General features: G+C 34.7%; 1 protein-coding gene across 4 annotated transcripts in view; it reads right to left on the minus strand.

Moving 5' to 3' along the window:
* ADAD1 (adenosine deaminase domain containing 1) overlaps window positions 1–26,131 on the minus strand; it is a 111,336-nt gene that overhangs the window by 30,668 nt on the left and 54,537 nt on the right. For 3 of the 4 annotated variants that reach the window (XM_059169022.1, XM_059169021.1, XM_059169020.1), the window contains exon 12: window positions 21,798–21,903. In XM_059169022.1, coding sequence (XP_059025005.1) covers window positions 21,798–21,903 — 106 coding nt within the window. Of the gene's footprint in view, window positions 1–21,684; window positions 21,904–26,131 lie in introns of those variants that run through there. The other variant, XM_059169023.1, reaches the window with a different exon arrangement.

The raw sequence follows: 26,131 nt of genomic DNA on the forward strand, positions 1-26,131 counted from the left end.
TGAGTATGCTATCTCTTTTCTGGCTCAAACATATTAATCATGCCAGAAATAGCCACAAGAAATAGACCACCAAAATCAGATTTTGCCAGTTATAGAAGGCTGAGAATTTTAAACATCTATTGACAGAGCCAACCTCATTTTCTTTAATAGCATCCTTTTTGAAGAAAAATCACTCTTCTGCTTAAAAACGTTCCAGTAACTTAAAAATTAAGGGAAATTTTCCTCAGAACTCTCCTCTACCACCTGTCATTACCTCTAGGCCTAAAATCAAAGTTAAGATCTCAACATCACTGAGGTTGTGAGAATAAAATGTGTTTTATTATACTGAAGCTGTTAGTGCTTTATACTGAGGACAACAAGGTGAAAACTAAGGTGTAGGCTGATTTAATTTAGGGCAGTGAAACTCCCTGGGATTCAGAATTTAAAGAGAACTTGCAAATGACATTAATAGTTGGTTGAATCGGGACGCCTGGGTGGCTCAGTTGGTTGAGCGGCTGCCTTCGGCTCAGGTCATGATCCTGGCGTCCTGGGATCGAGTCCCGCATCGGGCTCCTTGCTCGGCGGGGAGCCTGCTTCTCCCTCTGCCTCTGCCTGCCATTCTGTCTGCCTGTACTTGCTCTCTGCCCCCCTCTCTCTCTGATAAATAAATAAAATCTTTGAGAAAAAAAAAAAAAAAAAAAATAGTTGGTTGAATCAATTCTTGCACTCCACAGAGGCCTTTTAAATGATATTTAAATGCCAGAGTTTCCCTGTAGAATAAAGAGTTCCAAAGTAACTTGCATTCCCACTGACGATGTTAAGAGGATTCCCCTTTCTCTACATCCTCTCCAATGCTTGTTTCCTGTCCTGATAATTTTGGCCATTCTAACTGGTGTAAGATGGTATCTCAATGAGGTTTTGATTTGAATTTCCTTGATGGCTAATGATGACGAACATTTTTTCATGTGTCTGTTAACTATTGTGTGTCTTCTTTGGAGAAGTGTCTGTTCATGTCTTCTGCTTGTTTTTGATGTGATTATCTGCTTTTGGGGTGTTGAGTTTGAGGATTTTTTTTACTTCAACAGACAAACAGTTAAAGAAGATGTGGCCTATATATACAATGGAATATCATGCCTCCAGCAGAAAGGATGAATACCCAACTTTGTATCAACATGGATGGGACCAGAAGATTATGCTAAGTGAAATAAGTCAAGCAGAGAAAGTCAATTATCATATGGGTTCACTCACTTGTGGAGCATAAGAAATCACATGGAGGACATTAGGAGAAGGAAAGGAAAGTGAACTGGGGTAAATCAGATGGGGAGATGAAGCATGAGAGACTACGGACTCTGAGAAAAGAACTGAGGGTTTGGAAGGGAGCGGGTGAGAGGATGGTAAGTCTGGGGTGGGTATCAAAGAGAGCACAAATTGCACGGAGAACTGGGTGTGGTGCATAAACAATGAATCTTGGAACACTAAAAAAAAACACACACAAAATTAAGATATTAAAGAAAAAGAAAAAATAAAGCTACCTTTATGTATTAAAAAATGGGATCTTAAAGAAAAAGATATAGAGATATATATAAATAGAGATAACATAAATAGAGATAAATTTCATGACAGGACTTCACTCCATAAGAAGATATAACAACCAAATTTGATCCATTTAATAATTCCATAGCTTCAAAATGCATATAACAAGACATCTGCTTTCCAGCTTTGAGTAACTGGTACCAGATTAGTCTCTTATAACCATAAAAGTTGAGCAGTGAAGAACAGGCAATATAGAAATAAGACACAAGAAAATGAACAGAAATAAGGTGAGTCCTAGGGCAAAGCCACCTCACTGAGTTAAAGCAAGAGAGAGTTTCAATGTTACTGAAACAAGTGAAATTTGTGGTGCAGCACTGTGGAGAAAAGAGAGTGGTATAGTAAGGAGCTACAGAAATATGTATAAAAGACTGTCATTTTTTCTTTTCTATTTTCGGCTGAATACTAAGCTGTGGTTATTTAGAGGTGAGATTCCACGAGGCTAATCAAAGAACTACTAATAGGGAAGGCATGTATCCTTATAAATTGTGATCTAAACAACCACAAAAGCTTGTCTAAGATTAGAAGATGCTCCAATTCTTTTTTTTTTTATGTTCAGTTAGCCAACATATAGTACATCATTAATTTTTGATGTAGATGCTCAAATTCTAACAAGGCAGAGTAGAGAAACCTTACTGAACACCCTGGAAACTCGGTAGAAATCCTAAAAAGACCAGGACTTAGATTTTGGACCAATCTAGCCTTGTTTTAAGGACCACTCTAGACATGCCCTAACAAAGCTGGAAAGCAAGTCTTGAAAGATTCAAGAATATCCACAAGTAAATTAATTCTATTCCAGAACAAAATTCAACATTGCCTAAAACAACACGATGGATGGAGCTAGAGTGTATTATGCTACGTGAAATAAGTCAGTCACAAAAAACAAATACCATATGATTTTACTCATATATGGAATTTAAGAAAGAAAATAGATGAACATAGGGCAGGAAAAAAAAAGAAGGCAAACCATGAAACAGACTCTTAACTACAAAGACAAAAAACTGAGGGTTGCTAGAGGGAGGTGGGGGATGGGATATTAAGGAGGGTGTTTATTGTGATGAGCAATGAGTGTTACATGTAAGTGATGAATTATGAAATTTTACTCCTGAAACTAATATTACACTTTATGTTAACTAATATTTAAATAAAAACTTGAAACAAAAATAAACAAAAATAACAAAACCCAATCCAGCATAAATAAAAAATGAATAGGCATGCAAAAAAACCATGAAAATGTTACCTATTTTATGATGGGCAGAAAAAAAAACTCAACAGAAGCAGAAAAGCAAATGACAGAGATGATGGAATTCACAATTATAAATAAGTCCAAGATTTAAAGGACAAGTTGAACACAGTGAGGAAACAGAGAATCTGAGAAATGTAAACTGTAAAAACAAAACAATTTAAAAAGCAAAAAAAAAAAAAAAAAAAAAAAGAACCAAATGCTAGAACATAAATTTTACAATTGAAAAATACATGAAATGAAAAATTCACTAGCTGGGCTTAAAAAGACACCAAAGATCAATGAACTTAAATATACCCTAAAGTAAATTCCAGAGAAACAATGACATTAAAACACAAAACAAAAAAAGGCTGAATAAAAAGTAAATGAGTGGGGGTGCCTGGGTGGCTCAGGCGGTTGAGTATCTGTCTGCCTTTGGCTCAGGTCATGATCCCATGGTCATTGGGATCCCTGCTCAGTGGGGACTGGAGCCTGCCTCTCCCTCTCCTCCCTGCTCATGCTCTCTGTTGCTATCGCCGCCTCTCTCTCAAATACATAAAATCTTAAAAAAAAAAAAAAAAGTAAACAGAAACTCAATTACTTTTTGAATATTAAATGATTTAATGTGTACATAATAGGAATACCAGAAGAGGAGGAAAGGGAGACAAGTTAAAAAATAGTAAAAAATAATGGGAAATGATTCTGCAGTTGAAAACTTTCCCATGAAGGAAACCTCAGGACTAAAGAGCATTTCTGTCTTATTATTCCAAATATTAAAGGAATAAATACAAACAATCTGAAAGTAGAAAAAGAAAGGAGGGGCACCTGGGTGGCTCAGCGGATTAAGCCTCTGCCTTCAGCGGCTCAGATCATGATCTCAGGTTCCTGGGATCGAGCCCTGCATCGGGCTCTCTGTTCAGCAGGGAGCCTGCTTCCCCCTCTCTCTCTGCCTGCCTCTCTGCCAAATAAATAAATAAAATCTTGAAAAAAAAAAAGAAAAAGAAAGGAGACTTCAAAAATCATTCTATAAAGCTAGCATAACCCTGCCACCAAACTAACATTACTAGAAAGATCAAGTATAGGCCAATATCTATGATAAACACAAATTCAAAAAACTTTAATAAAATATTGATAAAATCAATGTTATATATATAAGGTAACATGTGTGACCAAATTAGGAATATAAGACTGGCTTGATGTTAAAAAACAAAATGTAACTCACTGCATACAGAAAAAATAAACTTATGTAGACTACATGTATCAATTCAATTATGTATAAATATCATTTAAGAGAACTGAAATAAAAATAGTGTCCAGAAAAGTAAGACTAGAAGAGAATTTCCTTCATCTGAGTATCTTTGTCACAACAACCACAGCTAGTATGTTAATGATAAAATACAGAATACTAAATTTGAGATTAAGTTTGAGACTTAGGATATATACTGCCATTTCTATTCAGTAGTGTAGTGGATGTTCTAACAAATTTAACAAGAAAGAAGTAAATTATTATAAAGACATAAAATTATAACTTTTCACAAATATGTGTATAAATAGAATATCCAAAAGAATCTACGACTATAAAGTATTAGAATGGGTGAACATAGTAACTAGTAGTTAAGATTAATATACAAAAATTAAATTGTATTCTATATGACATCCTCAGACAGATAAGGAAAATTTAACAACAATATCATTTGTAATAGCACAAAAATATTAAAAAATTAGGAACAGATGTGCTGAAATATATGTATCTCCTCCTCAAAAACATTACTAAAAGAAAGACCTAATAAAGCATATACTACATTCATGAATTATAAAACATAGTATTCAATTATCTATAGTGTTAATGCAATCCCATTCAAACTTTCAAATTTTAAATGTGTGTATGTGGTGAAAGCGACATAAAACCAAGAAAGTGAGACTTAATATTTATATGGAAATACAAGGAATCTAAAATAGCCAAGGCAAATATACATTCTTGTCAAGTGCACATGGAATATTCTCCAGAACAGATCACCTATTAGGCCACAGAACAGAGGTCTCAACAAATTAAAAAAGATCAAAGTCATATAATGAATCTTTTTGGACCACAATATTGTGAAATTAGAAATCGACCACAGGGGCGCCTGGGTGGCTCAGTGGGTTAGGCCTCTGCCTTCAGCTCGGGTCATGATCTCAGGGTTCTGGGATTGAGCCCCGTATCGGGCTCTCTGCTCGGCGGGGAGCCTGCTTCCTCCTCTCTCTCTCTGCCTCCCTCTCTGCCTACTTGTGATCTCTGTCAAATAAATAAATAAAATCTTTAAAAAAAAAAAAAAGAAATCGACCACAAAAAAAAAAAAAAATCTGAAAACAGCACAAATACATAGAGGTTAAATAACATGCTACTAAACAGTGAATGGGTTGACCAAACAAACAAAAAAAATCAAATAAGAAATTTAAAAAATACAGTAGACAAATGAAAATGAAAACACAATGGTTCAAAACCTTTGGAATGCAGCAAAAGAGGTTCTAAGAGGGAAGTTTATAGTAATACAGGCCTACCTAAGGAAGAAAAATCTCAAACAACTTAATTACACACATAAAGGAGCAAGAAAAGGAGAAACAAACAAAACTCAAAACCAGAAGGAAGGAAGCAATAAAAATTAGAGCAGAAATAAGTGAAATAGGAACTAAAAATACAACAGAACAGATCCATAAAACCAGGAGCTGGTTTCTTTGAAAAGATAACAAAATTGATAAACCTTTAACCAGACTCATCAAGAACAAAAAGACAGGACTCAAACGAAATCAGATATGAAAGTGGAGAAATAAGGATCAACACTACAGAAATGCAAAGGATTAAGAGAATATATGAAAAACTATATGCCAACATATTAGGACAATGGAGAAGAAATGGATAAATTCCTAGAAACATATAAATCTCCCAAAACTGAAACAGGAAGAAACAGAAAATTTTATCAGACCAACTACCAGCAAGGAAACTGAATCAGTAATTTAAAAACTTCCAACAAACAAAAGTCCAGGACCAGATGGTTTCACAGGCAGATTCTACCAAACATTTAAAGAAGAATTAATACTCATTCTCCACTATTCCAAAACATGGAAGAGAAAGCTTTCAAATTCATTCTTTGAGCAAGCATTACCCTGATAACAAAACTAGATAAAGACACTATGAAAAAAGAGAACTATAGGCCAATATCTCAGATGAACATAGATGCAAAAATTCTCAACAAAATTTTAGCAAACTGAATCCAACAATACATTAAAAAATCTTTCACCACAATCAAGTGGGATTTATTCCTATGATGTAAGGGGTGATTCAATATTTATAAATCAATCAACATAATACATATCAATAAAAGAATAGAAAATAATCATTTCAATAGATGCAGATAAAGCATTTGACAAAGTACAACATCCATTCATGATAAAAACCCTCAGTAAGTAGGTTTGGAGGGAACATGCTTCAACATAACAAAGACCATCATAGTCAATGGTGACAAGCTAATAGTTTAGCCCCTAAGGTCAGGAATAAGACAAGGATGTCCATTCCCACTTTAATTCAACACAGTACTGGAAGTCCTAGCCACAGCAATCAGATAAGAAGAAGAATTAACAGGCATTCAAATTGGTAAGAAAGAAATAAAACTTCCACTACTTGCAGATGGTGCTATATATAAAAGACCCCCAGAGACTGCTTGAGACTCCTTCCCCCTTTCTTCTCCCATTCCTTCTGCTCCTCCCCTCCAACTGTCTCACTCTAAAAATAAATAAAAATCTTAAAAAAAAAAAGAATTCAGAAAAGTCACAAGACACAAAATCAATATACAGAAACGCATTGCATTTATATACACTAATAATGAAGTAGCAGAAAGAGGAATTAAGAAAACTATCCTATTTACATTCACACCAAAAATATCCAAATGCCTAGGAATAAACTTAACCAAGGAGGTGAAAGACCTGTACTCTTGAAAATTATAAGCCCTAAAGAAACTAGAGATGACACAAACAAATATTCCATGCTCGTGGGTTAGGATGACAAATATTAAATGTGTTACTACTCAAAGCAGTCTACAGATTTAAAGCAATCCCTATCAAAATAGCAAGAGCATTTTTCATAGAATGAGGACAATTATTGTAAAATTAGTATGGAACCTCAAAAGACCATGAACCACCAAAGTAATCCAAAAAAGAACAAAACTAGAGGTATCACAATCCCAGGAGTGAAGATATACTAAAAATATGAAGCAATCAAAACAGTAGATACTGGCACAAAAATAGTGCATCGATAAATAGAATGGAGCCCAGAAATAAACCATGATTATATGGCTCAATTAATCCTCAACAAAGGAGGCAACAATATAGAATGGGAAAAAGACAGTATCTTCAGCAATTGGTGTTGGGAAAACCAGACAACAGGCAGAAGAATGAAACTACCACATTATAATACTATACACAAAAATAAACTCAAAATGGATTAAGGACCTAAATGTGAGACGTGAAACTACAATGGTCCTAGAAGAGAGCACAAGCAGTAATTTCTCTGGTATTAGCCATAGCAATATTTTCTAGATAATTCTGAGACAATGGAGACAAAAGCAAAAATAAACAATTGGGACATCCAAATAAAAAGCTCTGCACAGCAAAGATGATAAAATTAAAAGACAACCTACTGAACAGGAGAAGATATTTTCAAATGACGTATCCCATAAAGTATTAGTTTCCAAAATACAAAAAGAACTTCTAAAACTCAACACTCAAAAAAGTAGTAATGCATTTAAAAATGGACAGAAGATATGAATAGATATTTGTCCAAAGACATACAGATGGTCAACAGACACATGAACAAATGCTCAACATCATTCATCATCAGGGAATTGCAAATCAAAACTGCAATGAGGTATCACCTAACACCTGTCAGAATAACTAAAATCAAAACACAAGAAACAAGTGTTGGCAAGGATGTGAAGAAAAAGATGCACTGTCAGTGGGAATGCAAACCGGTGCAGCCACCGTGGAGAACAGTATGGAGGTTCCCCCCAAAATTAAAAACAGAATTATCACATGATCCACTGATTCCACTACTGTATATTCACCCAAAGAATACACTAATTCAAAAGGATATATGCACCTCTATGTTTACTGTAGTATTGTTCACAAAAGCCAAAGTATGGTAGCAGCCCAGTATCCAGAGATAGTTGAATGGCTAAGGTAATGGTGTGTGTATGTATAGACACACACAGACATACACACACATTCGCTAGAATATTATTCAGCCATAAAAAGGAGTAAAATCTTGCCATTTCCAAAAATATGAAAGAATCTAGAGAGTAAAATGCCAAGCTATGTCAAAGAGAAAGACCATATGATTGCACTCATATGTGACATTTAAGAAAGCAAATAAACAAAGAAAAAAAGACACAAACTAAAAAACAGACACTTAACTATAGAGAACAAACTGATGGTTCCCAAAGGGGAAGTGGGAAAGAGTATGGGTGAAATAGATGAAGGGGATTAAGAGTACACTTACCTTGAAGAACACTGAGAAATGTACAGAACTACTGAATCACTATACTATACACCTGAATCTAATGTAACACTGTATGTTAAGTATACTGGAATTAAAATTTTTAGGGGAACGTGGGTGGCTCAGTGGGTTAAAGCCTCTGCTTTTGGCTCCAGTCATGGTCCTAGGGTCCTGGGATCGAGCCCCCGTCAGGCTTTCTGCTCAGCAGGGAGTCTGCTTCCCTCTCTGCCTGCCTCTCTGCCTACTTGTGATCTCTGTCAAATAAATAAAATCTTAAAAAAAAAAAACTTTTTAAAGAACTGAAGTTACTTAATTTTCTTTCTTACAAAAAATTACCCTGACTTTGTAGTTAAAATTTATGAAAATAAAATGTAAATACATAAATTAGTAAAATAAAATAGCTAAGATCTTCCTAGAGAAAAACAAAGTTGGAAGGTTCATATTGCAAAATATCAAGACATTAAAAAGCTACTCAGTAAATAAGAGTGTGGAACTGATTGATAGAGCAGTGGAGGAAAAAAGGACCAATGTATATAAAGTTATACTAGATGTGCAACTATAATTCAGTGAGGAAAAAATAGTCTTCAGAAATACTGCCAGATCAATTGAATGTTTCTTTTTAAATTACAATAGCTCAAAGATGGAAATAAGCCGAATGCCCATCATCAGATGGATAAACAAAAAATGCAGTGTATCTACACAATAAAATACTATTCAGCCTTAAAAAGGAAATTCTGATACATGTTATAGCATAAGCAAACCTTGAAAACATTATGCTATGTGAAATAAGACAAAAACACAAAAGGACAAATACTGTATGATTCCACTTATATGAGGTACCTAGAATTAGCAAACTCAAGAGAGACAAAAAATAGACTACTACTCACCTGAGGGTTGGGGGAAAGAAGGAGTAGTAGTAGCTATTGTTTAGTGAGTACAAAACTTCTATTTGTGATGATGAGGATTTAGAAAGTTCCAGAAATGGATAATGGTGATGGTTGCCCAACACTGTGAATGTATTTAGTACCATTAAATTGTACAGAACTAAATTGTATTGGCTAAAACAGTAAATTTTCTTTCGTATATTTTTGTTAACAATAAAAAATGCATGTATGTTCATTACAGCTTTATTTACAACAGGCAAAATTGGAAACAACCCAAATGTCCTTGAATGGTAAAGGGATAAAAGAAATTGTGATAATATACTAAATGGAATACTATTCATCTATAAAAAAGAACAAACTGTTGATATACTCAAGAACTTGGATTAATCTCAAGGTCATCATCGTAAGTGAAAAAAGCCAATTTCCAAATAGTATATATATGATTCCATTTATACAACATTCTCAGAGTGAAAACATTATATATAGAGATTGCTAGAGGTTGGTGAGAAGACTTGATGATAAAGCCTAAGGGAGTTCCTTGTAGCGATGGAACATATTTATTTTGTGGTGGTAATTTTATCCATATATACATATGAAAATATTTCATATAACCATACACATGAAAAAGGAAGTATAAATGATAATTGATAAAATCTAAGTTCTGTGGTCTACTTAATAGTATTGTGCCTATGTCAATTTCCTGGTTTTGATAATTCTCTATAATTAACTAACTAAATGCACCATTAAGGGAAGGTGGGTAATGGGTACACATGATCTCTCTGTACTACTTATTCAACTAACTTATGAGCCTATAATTATTTCAAAATAAGAGTTTTTAAAATTCTGAAAGGAAAAATAATTCCTTTATTTAAAAAAGAACACATGAAACTTTGTGTCACATACTATAATAATTAAAAAAGTTCTTGGCTTCTAAAAATGCAAGTTATGTTTATAAGTACACAGTTCTATAGGAGGTGTGGTAATTAAAATTCTAGCAATAAATGATTAAACAAGATAATTGTTTATATAAAAGAACATATAGCTAAGGAAGCCAGAAATGCTCCAAATTTCTGTAATAGTAAATTTTACTGTTTCTAGATATGAAGGATAGCTGTATCTTTCATTTTTGGGAAAAAAATTTTTAAAAATTGATTGCAGTTTTCAAATAAATATTTTTTTTTAAAGATTTTATTTATTTATTTGACAGAGAGAGTTCACAGTAGACAGATAGGCAGGCAGAGAGAGAGAGAGGGAAGCAGGCTCCCTGCTGAGCAGAGATCCCGATGCGGGACTCGATCCCAGGATACTGAGATCATGACCTGAGCCGAAGGCAGCGGCTTAACCCACTGAGCCACCCAGGCGCCCTCAAATAAATATTAACTAATTACTATAGGAAAGTCATCGTCCAAAAAGCAATAAGTAAAAAAAAAAAGAATAAATTTACAATTTAGTAATAAAAATGTAAAAATAAATGTAGTAATATAGGGGCAGAATATATAGGAGTTCAGAGATAAGATATTTAAAACTGAAAGGTTCAGATAAATTTCATGGAAAAGTTTTATTTATATTTATATAACTTTATAAGCTATAGCTAAAATGGAAGAATTTTGATTAAAATGGACTGGAGAGTTTCCAGTTCAAGATGGAACATAGATCCTCAACTGACTTCCTCTTACAGGCACATTGAACCTACAGATTGTAGAATAATTTTCTCTGAAGAAAACTGTCAGAACAGCTCCCTCACATTGGGCAAGTAGGAGGGAAGCAATATCAAAGCAAGGTAGGGAAAAGGAGAGACACAACCTCACCATAAATCTCATCCCAGCACAGTTAACCAGAATTGGGAGAGAATTCAAAATGTACAGCTTCTCCCTGAGGAGAAGAGAGTCTGTACCCCACATCAGGCACCCCAACTTTTAAAACCAGCATCTGAGGGACAAGCTCCCAAAATATCTGGCTTTGAATACCAACAGGACTCTTGCCCAGGAAACCTGTGGGGGCAGTGGCCAACTGAAGAATAGTTTTCAAAGGGCTCATGCACAGACCCAGGTGTTCCAGGGCCCAGCACAGAAGCAACCTTTCACAAAGAAGACTCCTTAATTTTAAAGCACCAGTCTGAGGGTCAGGGGCTTTCTGGAATACTCTGCAGGGACAGAGGCTAGCAGGTGCCATGTTCTTGCTCTCCACCTGTCTTGCTAAAGTGAGTATCATCTTTGTTTCTTTCTTTTTTGCAGCAGGTGTGTCATCTTTGGCCTTTCTGCCTCATTCCAACCAAAACGTCTTTGTGTTCTCCCTCTGCCACACTCCAGAGTGGCAGTATCTCCTGGAATGGAGCTTCCACACATCTGGTATCCTTACGTTTACAGCTGGTGACAGTGTTTGTGGTTGCCACTCCATGCTCATCTGGTGCTTGTGGCTGGTTGTGGGAGGCAGGGGGAGCTTGGGGAACTTGGGATCCTGGGTTCTCTGGGACTGTAACAGTCAAAGAAACAGAGAAACAGTTCTTCGGAGGTTACCACTCCAAGAGCACTGCACTGATAGCAGACTAAAATACAAATAAAATACCCCCAGGCTTTCTGTGGAAGAGGCCTACTTACTAGTCCTGGAGTTTCAACCTTAGTAACAGGCTTCAGGTTTGGTATGTCTAGAGGCTACAGAGGTCATTTCAGGGAGCATAAATTGGAGAACACGGTCATTGCACTCTATCCCTACCTTGCTACAGCTCACTAGTATCTCCCAGAAAGGAGCTTATACACTTATTTGGAACCCCAATTTTTATGACTGCTGCCCAGAAGATACCCCCAGATTACCTGTCTCTGGGGCCAGCAGGACTTATGCTTGTAGTCACACATGACTATATATATTTATACATACATTTGAAGCTATTGCCTGAGGGGCTGGCTTACAATGAGATTTGAGATCCTCCATTGAGATACTGAAAGGTTTTAGTACACCCTCAACTACTGGGAGCTATTAAAAATAAAACAGAATTTCAGTAATGTACTGAAATAAAGCATACTTTGTTTATATGTGTGTGTGTATGTATGTGTGTGTGTGTGTGTATATATACAGATATATATATATACATACATATATATATACATATATATATATATATATATATAAAGTTTCCAGTAGTTGATGGTGTGCCATTAACTGGAATCTAAACAACAACTCAAAAACAAACTAAAAAATAAAACAAACAACCTTTAAAGAAATAGACTGCTTGGACAATCACAAAAGCTAGACAGTAAGAGCTAAGACAAGGTTGAACGATAAGTTTCATCCCTTACCCGAAGCCACTCCTACAATACTGTTTTATTTAATACACAGAAACCAACCAGAGATTCAAAAAAAATGAAGAAACAAAGGAGTATATTTCAAATAAAGAACAAAATGAAACCTCAAAAAGTCCTTAATGAAATGGAGATGTTATTTACCTGGTAATGTAAAAAACAATGGATATAAAAATGCTCACTGAGCTCAAGAATGAAAAAACAAAGTAAAAGTTTTAAACAAAGGGACAGAAATATATAAGACAGTACCAAAAAGAAGCCAGAGAACCGAAGATTACAATAAGTGAACTAAAAGATACAATAGAGGGACTCAATAGCAAACTAGGTAAGGCAGAAGAAACAATGGGTGAATCTAAACACACGGCAGTAGAACCCACCCAATCAGAGCAGCAAAAAGAAAAAAGAATGAAACAAATTATGTCAGTTTAAGACTTGTGGGACAATCTCAAGTGGGCCAATATCTGCACTGCAGAAGTTCCAGAAGGAGAAAGAAAGGATAAGTTATATGAAGAATAATGGCTGTGAACTTCTCCAACCTGGGGAAAGAAACAGACATCCAGACCCAAGAAGTCCAAAGAGTTCCAGCTCAGGTGAACCAAGAGAGACCACATCAAGACACATTATAATTAAAATGTCAAAACTTCCAGTCCCATCCATATGAGATTATGCTGAGTGAAAGAAGTCAAGCAGACAAAGTCAATTATCATATGGTTTCACTTATTTACATGTGGAACATAAGGACTCACAAGGAGGACATTAGGAGAAAGAAAGGAAAAGTGAAACGGGGGAAATCGGAGGAGGAGACAACATGAGAGGCTACGGACTCTGAGAAACGAATTGAGTGTTTTAGAGGGAAGGGAGGTAGGGGGATGGGTGAACCTGGTGGTGGGAAGGAAGGCACATATTGCATGGAGCACTGGGTGTTATATGCAAACAATGAGTCTTGAACACTACATCAAAAATTATTGGTGTATTGTATGGTGACTAACAACAATAAAAAATGTCAAAACGAAAAACAATCTGAGGGGTTTGAAGTGGAGGGGGGGTGGGGGTTGGGGTACCAGGTGGTAGGTATTATAGAGGGCACGGATTGCATGGAGCACCGGGTGCGGTGAAAAAATAATGAATACTGTTATGTCGAAAATAAATAAAAAATAAATTAAAAAAAAAAGTAGCAAGAGAAAAACAAATTGTTATGTATAAGGAAATCCCCAAAAGAGTATCAGCAGATTTTTCAGCAGAAAGTTTTGCAGGCTAGAAGAGAATGGCATGATATAGTAAAAGAGTTGAGAGAAAAAAAACTTGCTAACCAGAAATACTCTTCAAATTGTTCTTCAGAATTGAAGGAGATATAGTCTTCTAGATAAGCAAAAGCTAAAGGATAAAGAAGTTCATACCACCGAACACCCTACAAGAAAGTTTAAAGGGATTTGTTTAATGTATATTAAAGGTAGTAGATTAATTTTAAGGATAAGATGAAGATTAAAAGACAAAAGTGGGAAAACTAACTACAATAATTAGTTAAAGAATAAAAAGACGTAAGCTGTGACATCAAAAACATATAATGTGGGTTGGTGGAGTAAAAATGTAGAGCTTCAGAATGCTTTCAACTTAGGTTGTTATCAATTTAAAACAGACTGCTATAAATATAAGTTGTCATATATAAGATGGATTGGAGATACTGTTCTCACAGAGTTGAGGGAAGAGTATTAGACAATACAGCAGGAAAGACAGACTATATTTTTAAAAACCAGAATTATTCTAATTGGCTAAAAAACAGGGTATTATTAAAGAAGTGGGAAGTAGTAAATTAACTGAGTAACTGTGGTAGAATAAAAAAAAAATATCAAGGATTTCCAACATGATAAAGAACACTGAAGGCAATGCCACCACCATATTTTTCAATTATCAAATATAGTAAAGTTTGACAGTGTCAGAGCTATAACATTCAAAGTCTAATTTGCAAATGATGTAAGACTGTACTTTTAGGTATTTTTCAATTAAAGAAATAATTTTAAAAAGTGGATAGAATAAAATTACTAAAATTTTGGAAAAGCGCCCACAGATGTAGCTTAACTATATTAAGTCGTATGTCCAAACAATTTACATATTAGAATGCTTCTTCTCGGGCGCCTGGGTGGCTCAGTGGTTAAGCTGCTGCCTTTGGCTCAGGTCATGATCTCAGGGTCCTGGGATCGAGTCCCACATCGGGCTCTCTGCTCAGCAGGGAGCCTGCTTCCTCCTCTCTCTCTGTCTGCCTCTCTGCCTCCTTGTGATTTCTCTCTGTCAAATAAATAAATAAAAAAAAATCTTAAAAAAAAAAAAAAAAAAAAGAATGCTTCTTCTCTAACAGTGAATTTTCTCTATATTACAGTCAAAGTGCAAGGTAAAGCTCTGACAAGCATACTAATAGATGTAGAACAATTAAAACTATAACTCCCAGGAAATAATTCATTTTTAAGTTTTAAATGGTAATACCAACCTTCCAGGATCAGTATACCCTTTTCCTCCACGATTATGTAACAAATAAAAATTTTAGCTTCTATGAAAACAGAAAACAATCCAGACTTCAAATACTCATAAAGAAAGACAATTCGGGCTCAGCAGAATTTTTAACAGAAAGGTGTATGTTATTTCCAAACACAAATGTTGTTTTGGTCATCAGGATGTTCCTTCGGTACTACTAAGACAAACAAAATCAGTTATTTTTGGCATCTATTATGACATAAGAAGTGACAGCTTAAACTGCATTTTAAATCAACTTAATTTATAGGATGGTAACAGGGTCAAAAGTTTGCTAAAGAGGAAATTCTCATGTTTCCTGTTTACCTAACAATATTCTTTTTCCTTTCTCACATCTATGAATGATTATCTTTATCTAGGACCATCAATTTCAGCTCATTCTAAAGAAAATAAACTTGCATTTGCATGTAATAGTGATTCTTAATTAACTGTCATTATAAAGCTTAACATTCATATCTAGTCCCCATCAATATTTTCAAAGTATTTGTACATATTTAATACATATATTTTACTCAAATTACTTTTCATAAGGTTCATCTAAGGCTTCCTTAAAGTAATGTTCAGTTGTGTCACTTAACCTTATGCGCAAAATGAAACAGAATTATCTAAAAGTACCACCCAGGGGCACCTGGGTGGCTCAGTGGGTTAAAGCTTCTGCCTTCGGCTCAGGTCATGATCCCAGGGTCCTGGGATTGAGCCCCACATCGGGTTCTCTGCTAAGCAAGGAGCCTGCTTCCTCCTCTCTCTGCCTGCCTCTCTGCCTACCTGTGATCTCTGTCAAATAAATAAATCTTTAAAAATAAATAAATAAATAAAAGTACCACCCAACCAAGAGCTTCCTTTTTTTTTTCTTAAAGGGTTTATTTATTTACCTGACAGAAAGAGAACACAAGTAGGCAGTGGTAGGCCGAGGAAGAGGAAGAAGCAGAATCCCCACTGAGCAGAGAGCCCAATGTGGGGCTCCCTTCCAAGACCCTGGGATAATGACCTGAACCAAAGGCACACACTTAACTGACAGAGTCACCGGGGTACCCCCCCCAACCAAGAAATTGTTTCGATTGTTTCTAACACAGATATAAACAAATGTCTGTTCTATTCCCTAGAGGTAGTGGCTTTTTTTTTTTTTTTTAAGATTTTATTTATTTATTTATTTATTTGAAAGAGAAAAGAAAGCACAAGCAGGTAGAGCAGCAAGCAGAGGGAGAGAAAGAGAAACAGGCTCCCCTCTGACCAAAGAGCCTGACGTGAGTCTCAATCGTAGGACCCCGAGATAATGACCTGGGTAGAAGGCAGATGCTTAACCTACTGAGTCACCCGGCTGTTCCAGACAGCCTTAAGACATGATCAACACCACATTTTTTATTAAGAAGTTTAGGAAGCTGTGACCATCAGGACAATATGGTACAGGCACAAAAACAGACACACAGATCAATGGAACAAAATAAAGAACCCAGAAATGGACCCTCAACTCTATGGTCAATTAATCTTTGACAAAGCAGGAAAAAATATCCAAAGGGAAGAAAAGACAAATTTCTTCAACAAATGGTTTTTGGAAAACTGGAAAGAAACATGCAAAAGAATGAAACTAGACCACTTTCTTAAAATCATACACAAAATATATTCAAAATAGATGAAATCCCTAAATGTGGTACAGGAATCCATCAAAATCCTATAGGAGAACACAGTCAGCAACCTCTTTGACCTCAGCCTCAGCAACTTTCTACTGACAGTCTCCACAGGCGAGGGAAACAAAAGTAAAAATGAACTATTGGGATTTCATCGAGATAAAAAGTTTCTGCACAGCAAAGGAAACAATTAAGAAAACTAAAAGGCAACCTATGGAATGGGAGAAGATATTTGCAAATGACATATCAAATCAAGGGCTAGTATCCAAAATCTAAAGGGAACTCACCAAATTCAATACCCCAAAACAAAAAAAAAAACATCTAGTCAAGAAATGGGCAGAAGACATTCACAGACATTTCTCCAAAGAAGACATACACATGAAAAAATGCTCAAGACCACTCATCATCAGGGAACCTGAAATCAAAACCGCAATGAGATACCACCTCACACTGGTCAGAATGGCTAAAATGTAAAACTCAGAAAGCAACGGATGTTAGTTAGTGAGGATACAGAGAAAGGGGAACCCTCTTGCACTGTTGGTGGAAATGCAAACTGGTGCAGTCACTGTGGAAAACAGTATGGAGATTCCTCAAAAAGTTAAAAAATAGAGCTACCCTATGACCCAGCATTGCACTACTACATATTTACCCAAAGGATAAAAAATAAGTGATTATAAAGGACATATGCACCCCAAAGTTTATAGCAGCAATATCCACAATAGCCAAAATATTGAAAAAGCTGAGCTATCCATCAAGGGATGAATGGGTAAAGAAGTGGTGTATATATATAGATACACAGATATGGGAATACTACTTAGCTATCAAAAAGAATGAAATCATGCCATTTGCAACAACATGGATGGAACTAGAGTGTATTATGCTAAGCAAAATAAGTCAGAGAAAGACAAATAACACATGATTTCATACATATGTGGGATTTAAGAGACAGAACTAATGAACAAATGGGAAGGGAAGGAAAAATAAAATAAGAGAGAAACAGAGAGGGAGGCAAACCATAAGAGACTCTTAACTATAGAGAATAAACTGAGGGTTGCTGGAGGGGAGGTGAATGGGGAGATGGGGTAACTGAGTGTTGAGCATTAAGGAGGACACTTAATATAATGAGCACTGGGTGTTACATGCAACCGATGAATCACTTAATTTTATCCTTGAAACTAATAATACAGTGTATGTTAACTAAATCGAATTTTTAAAAAAATCTTTAAAAAAAATTTAGGATGCTGTCTTCTAAATTTTTCATACCACGGCACAGACAAGAAAATGACATTATTGAACATAGGGGCAACAAAAGTCTGCCTAAGGCCAGGGTTGACTGTCCAGAGCTCTAGCTATCCCTGGCACTACAAAGATCCCTCACAGAGTGAATGAACACTAAATCTCAATTCATAAGCTATTTTTTATGCCTAGATTTCAACTAATAACTGGGTTAGATTGAAGGTGAAGCCTGACAAAATACAGGCCAGAATGTTAAATACCTATGAGTTTGAACTTTGAAAATACCCTGAATACAATCTCCTGTTCTCTTATATTCGCATTCTCAGTGAAACTGCTTTACTTCCACTTAATTCTATGTACTCATAGTTTATTCCACCAATTTTGGCTTGAGCCATTTCAATAATACATTCATATCACCCAAAATTCTCTAAGCAGAGTTGATCGGATTGCAACCAGGCCAATTATCTGAACTGACATCCACTATTCTCCCCCCAAGGTCATCAATATCACATTAGATGGCTCTACTGTAAATTCATGCACTTTGATGAACTATCCATCTTACAGCAAAAAGATCCAAAAAAACCCAAACACAGCCATATTAGTCTCACCACCACACTACAAGAAAGAATTGAATTCAATCACTGACTCCAAATCCTCATCTCTTATTTATTCCTTAATTGTGGCCAATCTTTCTGCCACCACCAATGTTTTATTACTGTGCAGGGTGGTGTTTTTCAGTGTGGTCAATGTACTACCCACATCAAATTATCTGCAATAACTTGTTAAAATGTAGATTTGGGGGCTTTTCCAAGATCTGCTCATCACCCTGGAGTGATGCCTCTTCTTAGCGATTAGCTTGGGAAACTGCTATTTTAGCCATTTGTGACAACTGTGGTTGCCAATTCCAGTGATATTTTTGTAGTTCTCATTCTCCTTGACCTGTAGAGCACCTGAGAATGCCTACCCTATTCTTTGAAATTTCTCTTTCTGCCAACCTCACTCTTCACCCATCTGTTGCTTCCTCTTATTTTTCCAAATGCAAAATATAAGACTTTCTTGGGAATCTAGCCCTAATATTTTTTTCATGCTCAAGAAAAAGCAAACATCTTTTCTCACAATTTGAGAACTGCCTCTTTGCAAGTGATTCCTAATTTTTTATCCTTAATCTAAAATTTTCTCAAAGGCCTCTATACCTGTATTTCCAATTGCTGAGTATCTCCACTTGAGATACAAAATGATATTAGGTTCCAACTGACACAAGAGAACAATATGAATATGAATTGTAATGAGTGAAACACAAATATGTTTAAATTCATAATGATACTGAAAAAATTCTCACTGTGAACTTTAAAAAATGATAGAGAACCAACTATTTCAAAAACATAAAGACAGAGAGCCAATCGAGCCTTTGTGTGCTAACTACACCACAGGTCAAGTCATCTATAAGCAAACATTTCTTTTAACAGAAGCATTCCATCCAATGAGAGAACTTATCAGCTGCAATCTCCAGTGAAATAATGGCACTGGGCAATGATCAACGACTGCTAATACTACAAAAAGAGAAAACCCGCACATTGTGTCTTGTGATGAATGTATACAATACTACCTATATTTTTGCAAAAAAAAAAAAAAAAATTGAACCTCTATTTGAAAGCATCTAGATTTAACTACTTTTTTTTGGAAATACAGATCACAGAGAAACACACTAAATGACATCATGGAAATGTTAGCAGCAAAAATAAGATCGTGTTTAAGACTGCACTAAAATGTAGTTTGTTTGTTTGTTTGTTTGTTTTCCAGGAACTAATTAAAAGAAAAGAAGTGATAGGAAATCTGTAGATTAACAGACATTTAACAAAGTCCAACATATGGATATTGGTTTTCATCTTGATTCCAACAATCTATACATCCCTTAAGAGATACTGGGAGAATTACTATTAATTTTTAAGGTGTGCTAACTGGATTGTGGCTATAAAGGTGTGTATGTGTGTATTAAAGAGTTCGCATGTCTCACAGATGTGTATCAAAGCATTTTCAGATGAGAAAGAAACCAAGAAACAGACTCAACTATAGAGAACAAACTGGTGGTTACCAGAGGAAAGTGGGTGGGGGAATGGGTGAAATAGGAGAGGGGGATTAAGGAGTGCACTTGTTGTGATGAGCACCAAGTGACACACAGAAGTATTAAATCACTATATTGTACACCTGAAACTAACATTACACTGTGTGTTAACTGGAATTTAAATAAAAACTTGAAAAATAAAACTAAAAAAAATAACTTGTCTGGCATTTTTTCTAACATAATCCAACATATACAAAATAAGACTGCTATGTTTTAATAATTACTAAAGCTGGGTGATGGGTACATGGGGATTCATTTACTATTCTATTTTTTTATGTTTGGAAATTTCCATAATAAATAAAAAAGTGTTGTGGAATCGTGCCTTAATGTATGTCACTTTCCTACACAATATCCTTCAAGGTTTCCCATCTGACTACCCAAATGAGAACATCTGTTAAGGGACTCAACCCTCAACTTTCCCATCCAGTGTTCTATACTCTAGCCTCAAACACTGTGACACTTCCCATCTAATCTTTGGATTATTATTTCCAACTTTAATATATCCTCTCTCCTATTTCAGCTTTCTCAATTTTTATCTATCCTTTAATGTTTATCTCAGATAACAGAACCTGAGAGCTAAAAGAGGACTTAAATTTAGAAGTAACTAGTTTAGTGGCTTTTGAACAATTTTAAAAGTTGAAGTTTAGAAGTCTGAATTTAGAAGTTTGCTTTTCTTCAAGCAAATATCTCATATGACCATAATACATAAAAGAGGCAATAAGCATTGCCGCTTTTCATGTCAGGTAGTCTAGAGTCCTTTTATCAAGCTTCTACTCTGAACAAAGAATGCCAACAACTAGTATCAATTTGTCTTGCAAAGATATTTTTAGAATAGGCAAAACAAAACAAAAAACTACACAGACCTTAACAGAGATTATAAAGACCCAAGCTAAGAGGAATAAAGTCTGAGACCAATAATGCTTAAGTCATCTGTGAATGAAACTAAGGAATAGGTTTAAGAGGCTGAAGTATGGAACAAACTCACAATTTCACTGAAGATACATTAGCCTAACTCAAGTATAACCAAACTTTGTCTTTTGATCTAATCACTGTATAAACAAATATAAATGTAAAGCTAAATAATATTTTGTTGATTATCAGAAATCCCTACTTACCAAAATTATAAATATTAAATCACATTTGGATGGGTCTTACACAACACTTGAAAATGGTCAATCTTAAAGCATTTATGATGACTTTTAATCAGAATAACTAATTTATGAAATTATTCTCTAACATGTTTATATTTTTCTGCATATATATATGTGCAGTTTGCATTCATAAACTTCTTGGACATGAGAAATGGTGTTTTTCACTATCACACAAGCATGGTGATTGGCAAATATTAGGCACTCATATGTTTATTGAATTAATCAACACATGAGCAAAAATTACTATTTGTATTCCTGGATTCTAATTCTTAATTTAAAAAGAAACAACCTGAGTGAGATACCCAGAAAAAATGTTGAATATATTTGCTAAATAGCTTAAAAGAAAAAACTTTAAAGAAATTTTCTTTTAAACTATAAAAAGGGCTTTATAATGCCTGTAAAAACAAATGTAAAATAGCTGCATATTGACTCAGGTAATAATTTTTCAAAAAAAAAAAAAAACAGAAAAAACTCAATATTTTAATATAAATTATTATTTTCAGCAATCTCTGGACACTGCTGTTGCAAGACTCTGGTTTTGAAAGCTGAAAACCACCAAAATTTTTTAAATATATTTACTAGTCAAAGACACCAAAAAACAAAAGATTTTTAATATGACAATGGATTGCCTAAATCACATACTAAATTGCTCTATACAGGGAGATTTCACAATCCAGGAGCCATAGCCATGTTGCTGCAAGTACGATTTCAGCAAAGTTTTAGCTTCTTGATAGGATCCAGACATACACTATAGAAAGAAAAAAAATTGAATTATAGAATATAGGCAGAATTTGGCTTATGAAAAGTTAAGTAACCCTAATCTTGCTTAAGTTTGACATTTTAAAAATTAAAATATTTTTGAATTCCTATTTTTCTCATTGTTTTTGAAACTAAACATTTTCCTTTCCAACACTCCTTAAAGACAACTTTTTGAACATTTCTTATTAAAATAATCATACTCATCACAGAAAATTTGAAAAGTAGAGAAAATATAAAGAAGCAAATAAAATCTGTGTGTAAGGCACAAATAATAGATAATCACCATCATTTTGGTTTCTTTCGTTTTCTATAAATCAACATATAGATGAACTTTAAAAAAAAAAGCTTTACTAAAGTATAATTACATACCATAAATGCACTCACAAGTATACAATTTGATGATTTCTAGTAAACTCATAAAGGTATGCAACCATACCACAGTCAAGTTGTAAACCAATTCTATCACCTGCAAAAAAAGTTCTACTGTGCCCATCTGCAATCCAATCTGTTTTCCCAGATCCAGCCAGCCATGAATTTATCTGTCTTTAGAGTTTTTCTTTTTCTAGAGATTTCCTAAAAACTGATGGAACACAATATGAACTCTTTTGTGTCAGGCTTCTTTTGATTAGCATAATGCTTTCAGATTCATTCATATTGTTTCATGTATTTGTAGTTTGATCTATTTCATTGCTGATTAGTACTCCATCATATGGATTTATCATATTGTTTATAGATTCACCAACTGATGAACAACTGAATGTTTCCAGTTCTGCACTATTATGAATAATGCTGCTATAAACATTTATTTATAAGTTTCTGTTCCTCCTAGACAGACACCAGTGAAAATGCTGGATCACATGGTAACTATATGATTATTTTTGCAAGACAGCCAAATTATTTTCCAAGGAGACCACACTATTTTACATTCTCATTGGCAGTGCAAGAGTTCTCCAGTTTCTCTGCAACAATACCTAGTATATAGTGTTTGGGAGTTTAGTGGATGTATAATATGGTCAACACCTACTGACCGATGAGGATGAGCATCTTTTATATGTGTATTAGCCATTTGTATATATTCTTTGCTACTCTTAAAAACTGGGTTGTTTGCCCTCTCAATATTGATTTTTAAGAGTTCATTATGTATTATTACAGATACAAGATCTTTATCAAAGGTATGATTAGTCCATTTCTTCCTCCAGTCTATGGCTTGAATTTTCATTAATGATGACTTTTGAAAAGCAAGTTTTACATTCTGAAGTCCAAATGATCAATTTTTTCTTTTATAGACTGTACTTTTGATATCACACCTAAGAAACTGTTTCCTACCCTAAGAATACAAATATTTTGATACCTTTTGGGAAGTTTTAAGTTTTAGCTCTCTCAGAAATATGATCTATTTTAATTTTTTTGTATGTATGTATAGTTAAATTTTTTTTTGTCCACAAATATCCAACAGTTCCAGCACCATTTATTAAAAATAAAAAGACTATTCTTTCTCCTATTAAGTCACCTTGGCACCTTCATATAAAATTAATTGACCATAAATGTGTGGATTTATTTCTACCTCTTATTCTGTTCCATTAATCTATATGTCTATCATTACAGCAATACATTGTCTTGACTACTGTGGCTTTATGATGAATTTTGAAAGTAGGTAGGGTAAATCTGCTTTTAAGAAATTGATTTGGGGGGCGCCTAGGTGGCTCAGTCATTAAGCGTCTGCCTTCAACTCAGGTCATGATACCAGGGTCCTGGCATCGAGCCCCACATCAGGTTCCCTGCTCAGTGGGAAACCTGCTTCTTCCTCTCTCACTCCCCCTGCTTGTGTTCCCTCTCTCACTGTGTCTCTCGCTGTCAAATAAATAAAATCTTAAAAATGTTTTGGTTCTTCTATGTCCTTTAAATTTACATTTCAATTTTGATCAGAACAGCTCATCAATTCCTACACAAAAGCTTGCTGGGATTCTAATAAGAGTTTGCCTTGAATCCATAGATTAGTTTGGCAAGAAGTGACATCCTAAAATGTTTTATTTCCAACCCATTAAATGGTACATTTCTCCATTTATTTAGGTCTTCAATTATTCTCAGCAATGTTTCATCACTTTCAGTGTATAGATCTTATACTTGGTTAAAATCACCTCTAAGCATTTTTTATGCTATTCTGGAGAAAAGTTTTCCCAATTAAAAAAATTCCTAATATATTAGGAATATATATATATATATATATATATTTATATATATATATATATACACATATTAGGAATGAACACTTTATATATATATATATACACACACACACAATTTGTTTTTCTCTATTGTCCTTATAATGTGTACTAAACTCACATATGATATAGTTGTTTTTAATAGATTCCATGGGATATTTTGCATACAAGATTACATTTAGAAATAAAATGAGTTTTTCTGTTTCTTTCTGTCTCAACGCCTTTTCTTTTTCTTAACTTGCTGAACTTGCTCGGACATACAGAGTATTGTTGAACAGAACTGAGATGAGAACAGACATTCTTGTTTTCTTCCCTAATCTTGAGAGGGGCGAGGGGAAGAGTATTCTTTCACCATTAAGCATGATGTCAGCTGTAGGTTTTTCATTGGAGGAAACTTACTTATATTTCTTATTCAGTATTTTTACCAGGAATAGCTGTTGGATTTTGTTAAATACATTTTGGACATCTTTTGAGGTAATTATGTGGGTTTTGAACTTGACTTTATTCATATAATGGTAGTACATCCAATAATTCTTTTTTTTTTTTTAAGATTTTATTTATTTATTTGACAGAGAGAGATCACAAGTAGGCAGAAAGGCAGGCAGAGAGAGAGAGAGAGAGAGAGAGAGGAGGAAGCAGGCTCCCCGCAGAGCAGCGAGCCCAATGCAGGACTGGATCCCAGGACCCTGACATCATGACCTGAGCCGAAGGCAGCGGCTTAACTGAGCCACCCAGATGCCCCATCCAATAATTTTCTGATGTTTAATCAACCTTGTATTCTTGGAGCAAACCTCCTTTGTCATGGTGTATAATCCTTTATCTGGGCTGCTGGATTTACTCTGCCAATATCTTAAAAATTTTGCATTTATGTTCTGGAAAGATAAAGTTTGTAGCCTTCATTTTTTGTGATGTTTAAATCCTGTTTTGGTATCAGGGTTATAGTGACCTCATAAAAATTGGCAAGTGTTCTTCTCTTCTATTTATTAGTTTTTTGTAGGATTTGTGCTTCTTTTTTTGCATATAGTTTGATAGAATTCACCAGTAAAGCTGTATCTGCACTCTGCTTTTCTTTAGGAAAAGAATTTTATTTTTAATTCCAGTTAACATACAGTGTTTTATTAGTTTCAAGTACACAATATAGCAATTCAACAATTCCATACATTACTTGGTGCTCAAGACAAGGGCACTCCTTAATCTTCATCTATTAACCCATACCCTACACACCCTCTGGTAACCATCAGTTTGTTATTTATAATTGAGTCTCTTTCTTGGTTTGTCTTTTTAGAAAAAAAAAATTTAATTAATAATTCAACTACTTTATTTCAATCTGGGTATTTTCTTTAGTCACATTTTATAATTTGTCTCTCTCTAGGAATGTGTTCATCTAACTTGTCTAATTTTTTTGAAAAAAAAAAAAAAAAAAAAAACGTTGCTTATATTGGATGCCTGGATGGCTCAGTGAGTTAAGTGTCCACCTTCGGCTCAGGACATGATCCCAGGGTCCTAGGATCAAGTCCTGCATCTCACTCCTTGTTCAGCAGGGTGCCTGCTTCTCTCCCTCTGCCTGCCACTTCCCCTGCTTGTGTTCTCTTCTGACAAATAAATAAAATCTTTAAAAAAAAAGTTCATAATATTATCTTATAATTACTTTAGCTCTTTGGGGTCTGTAGTAAGGACTCCTCTTTCATTCCAAATTTTGATTGCTTGTATTATCTCTTACTATTTTATCAGTCTAAAGGGTTATCAATGTTGTTTTTTTTTCAATGAACCAACTTTTGATTTCATTGATTTTTTTCTATTTTCTATTTTTATTTTTTGTTTTCTAGAAATTTCTATACTATTTTATATTATTCCCTCTCTACTTTTAATTTGCTCTTCTAACATCTCATGGTGGAACTCAAATAACTGATTTTTACAATTCCCTTCTTTCCTAATATAAGTGAATAAAGTTATAAATTTCTAACCACTCCTTCGGTTACATTCCACAGATTTTAA

Source organism: Mustela lutreola, chromosome 1, assembly GCF_030435805.1.
Source record: "Mustela lutreola isolate mMusLut2 chromosome 1, mMusLut2.pri, whole genome shotgun sequence".
NCBI classification, from domain to species: domain Eukaryota; kingdom Metazoa; phylum Chordata; class Mammalia; order Carnivora; family Mustelidae; genus Mustela; species Mustela lutreola.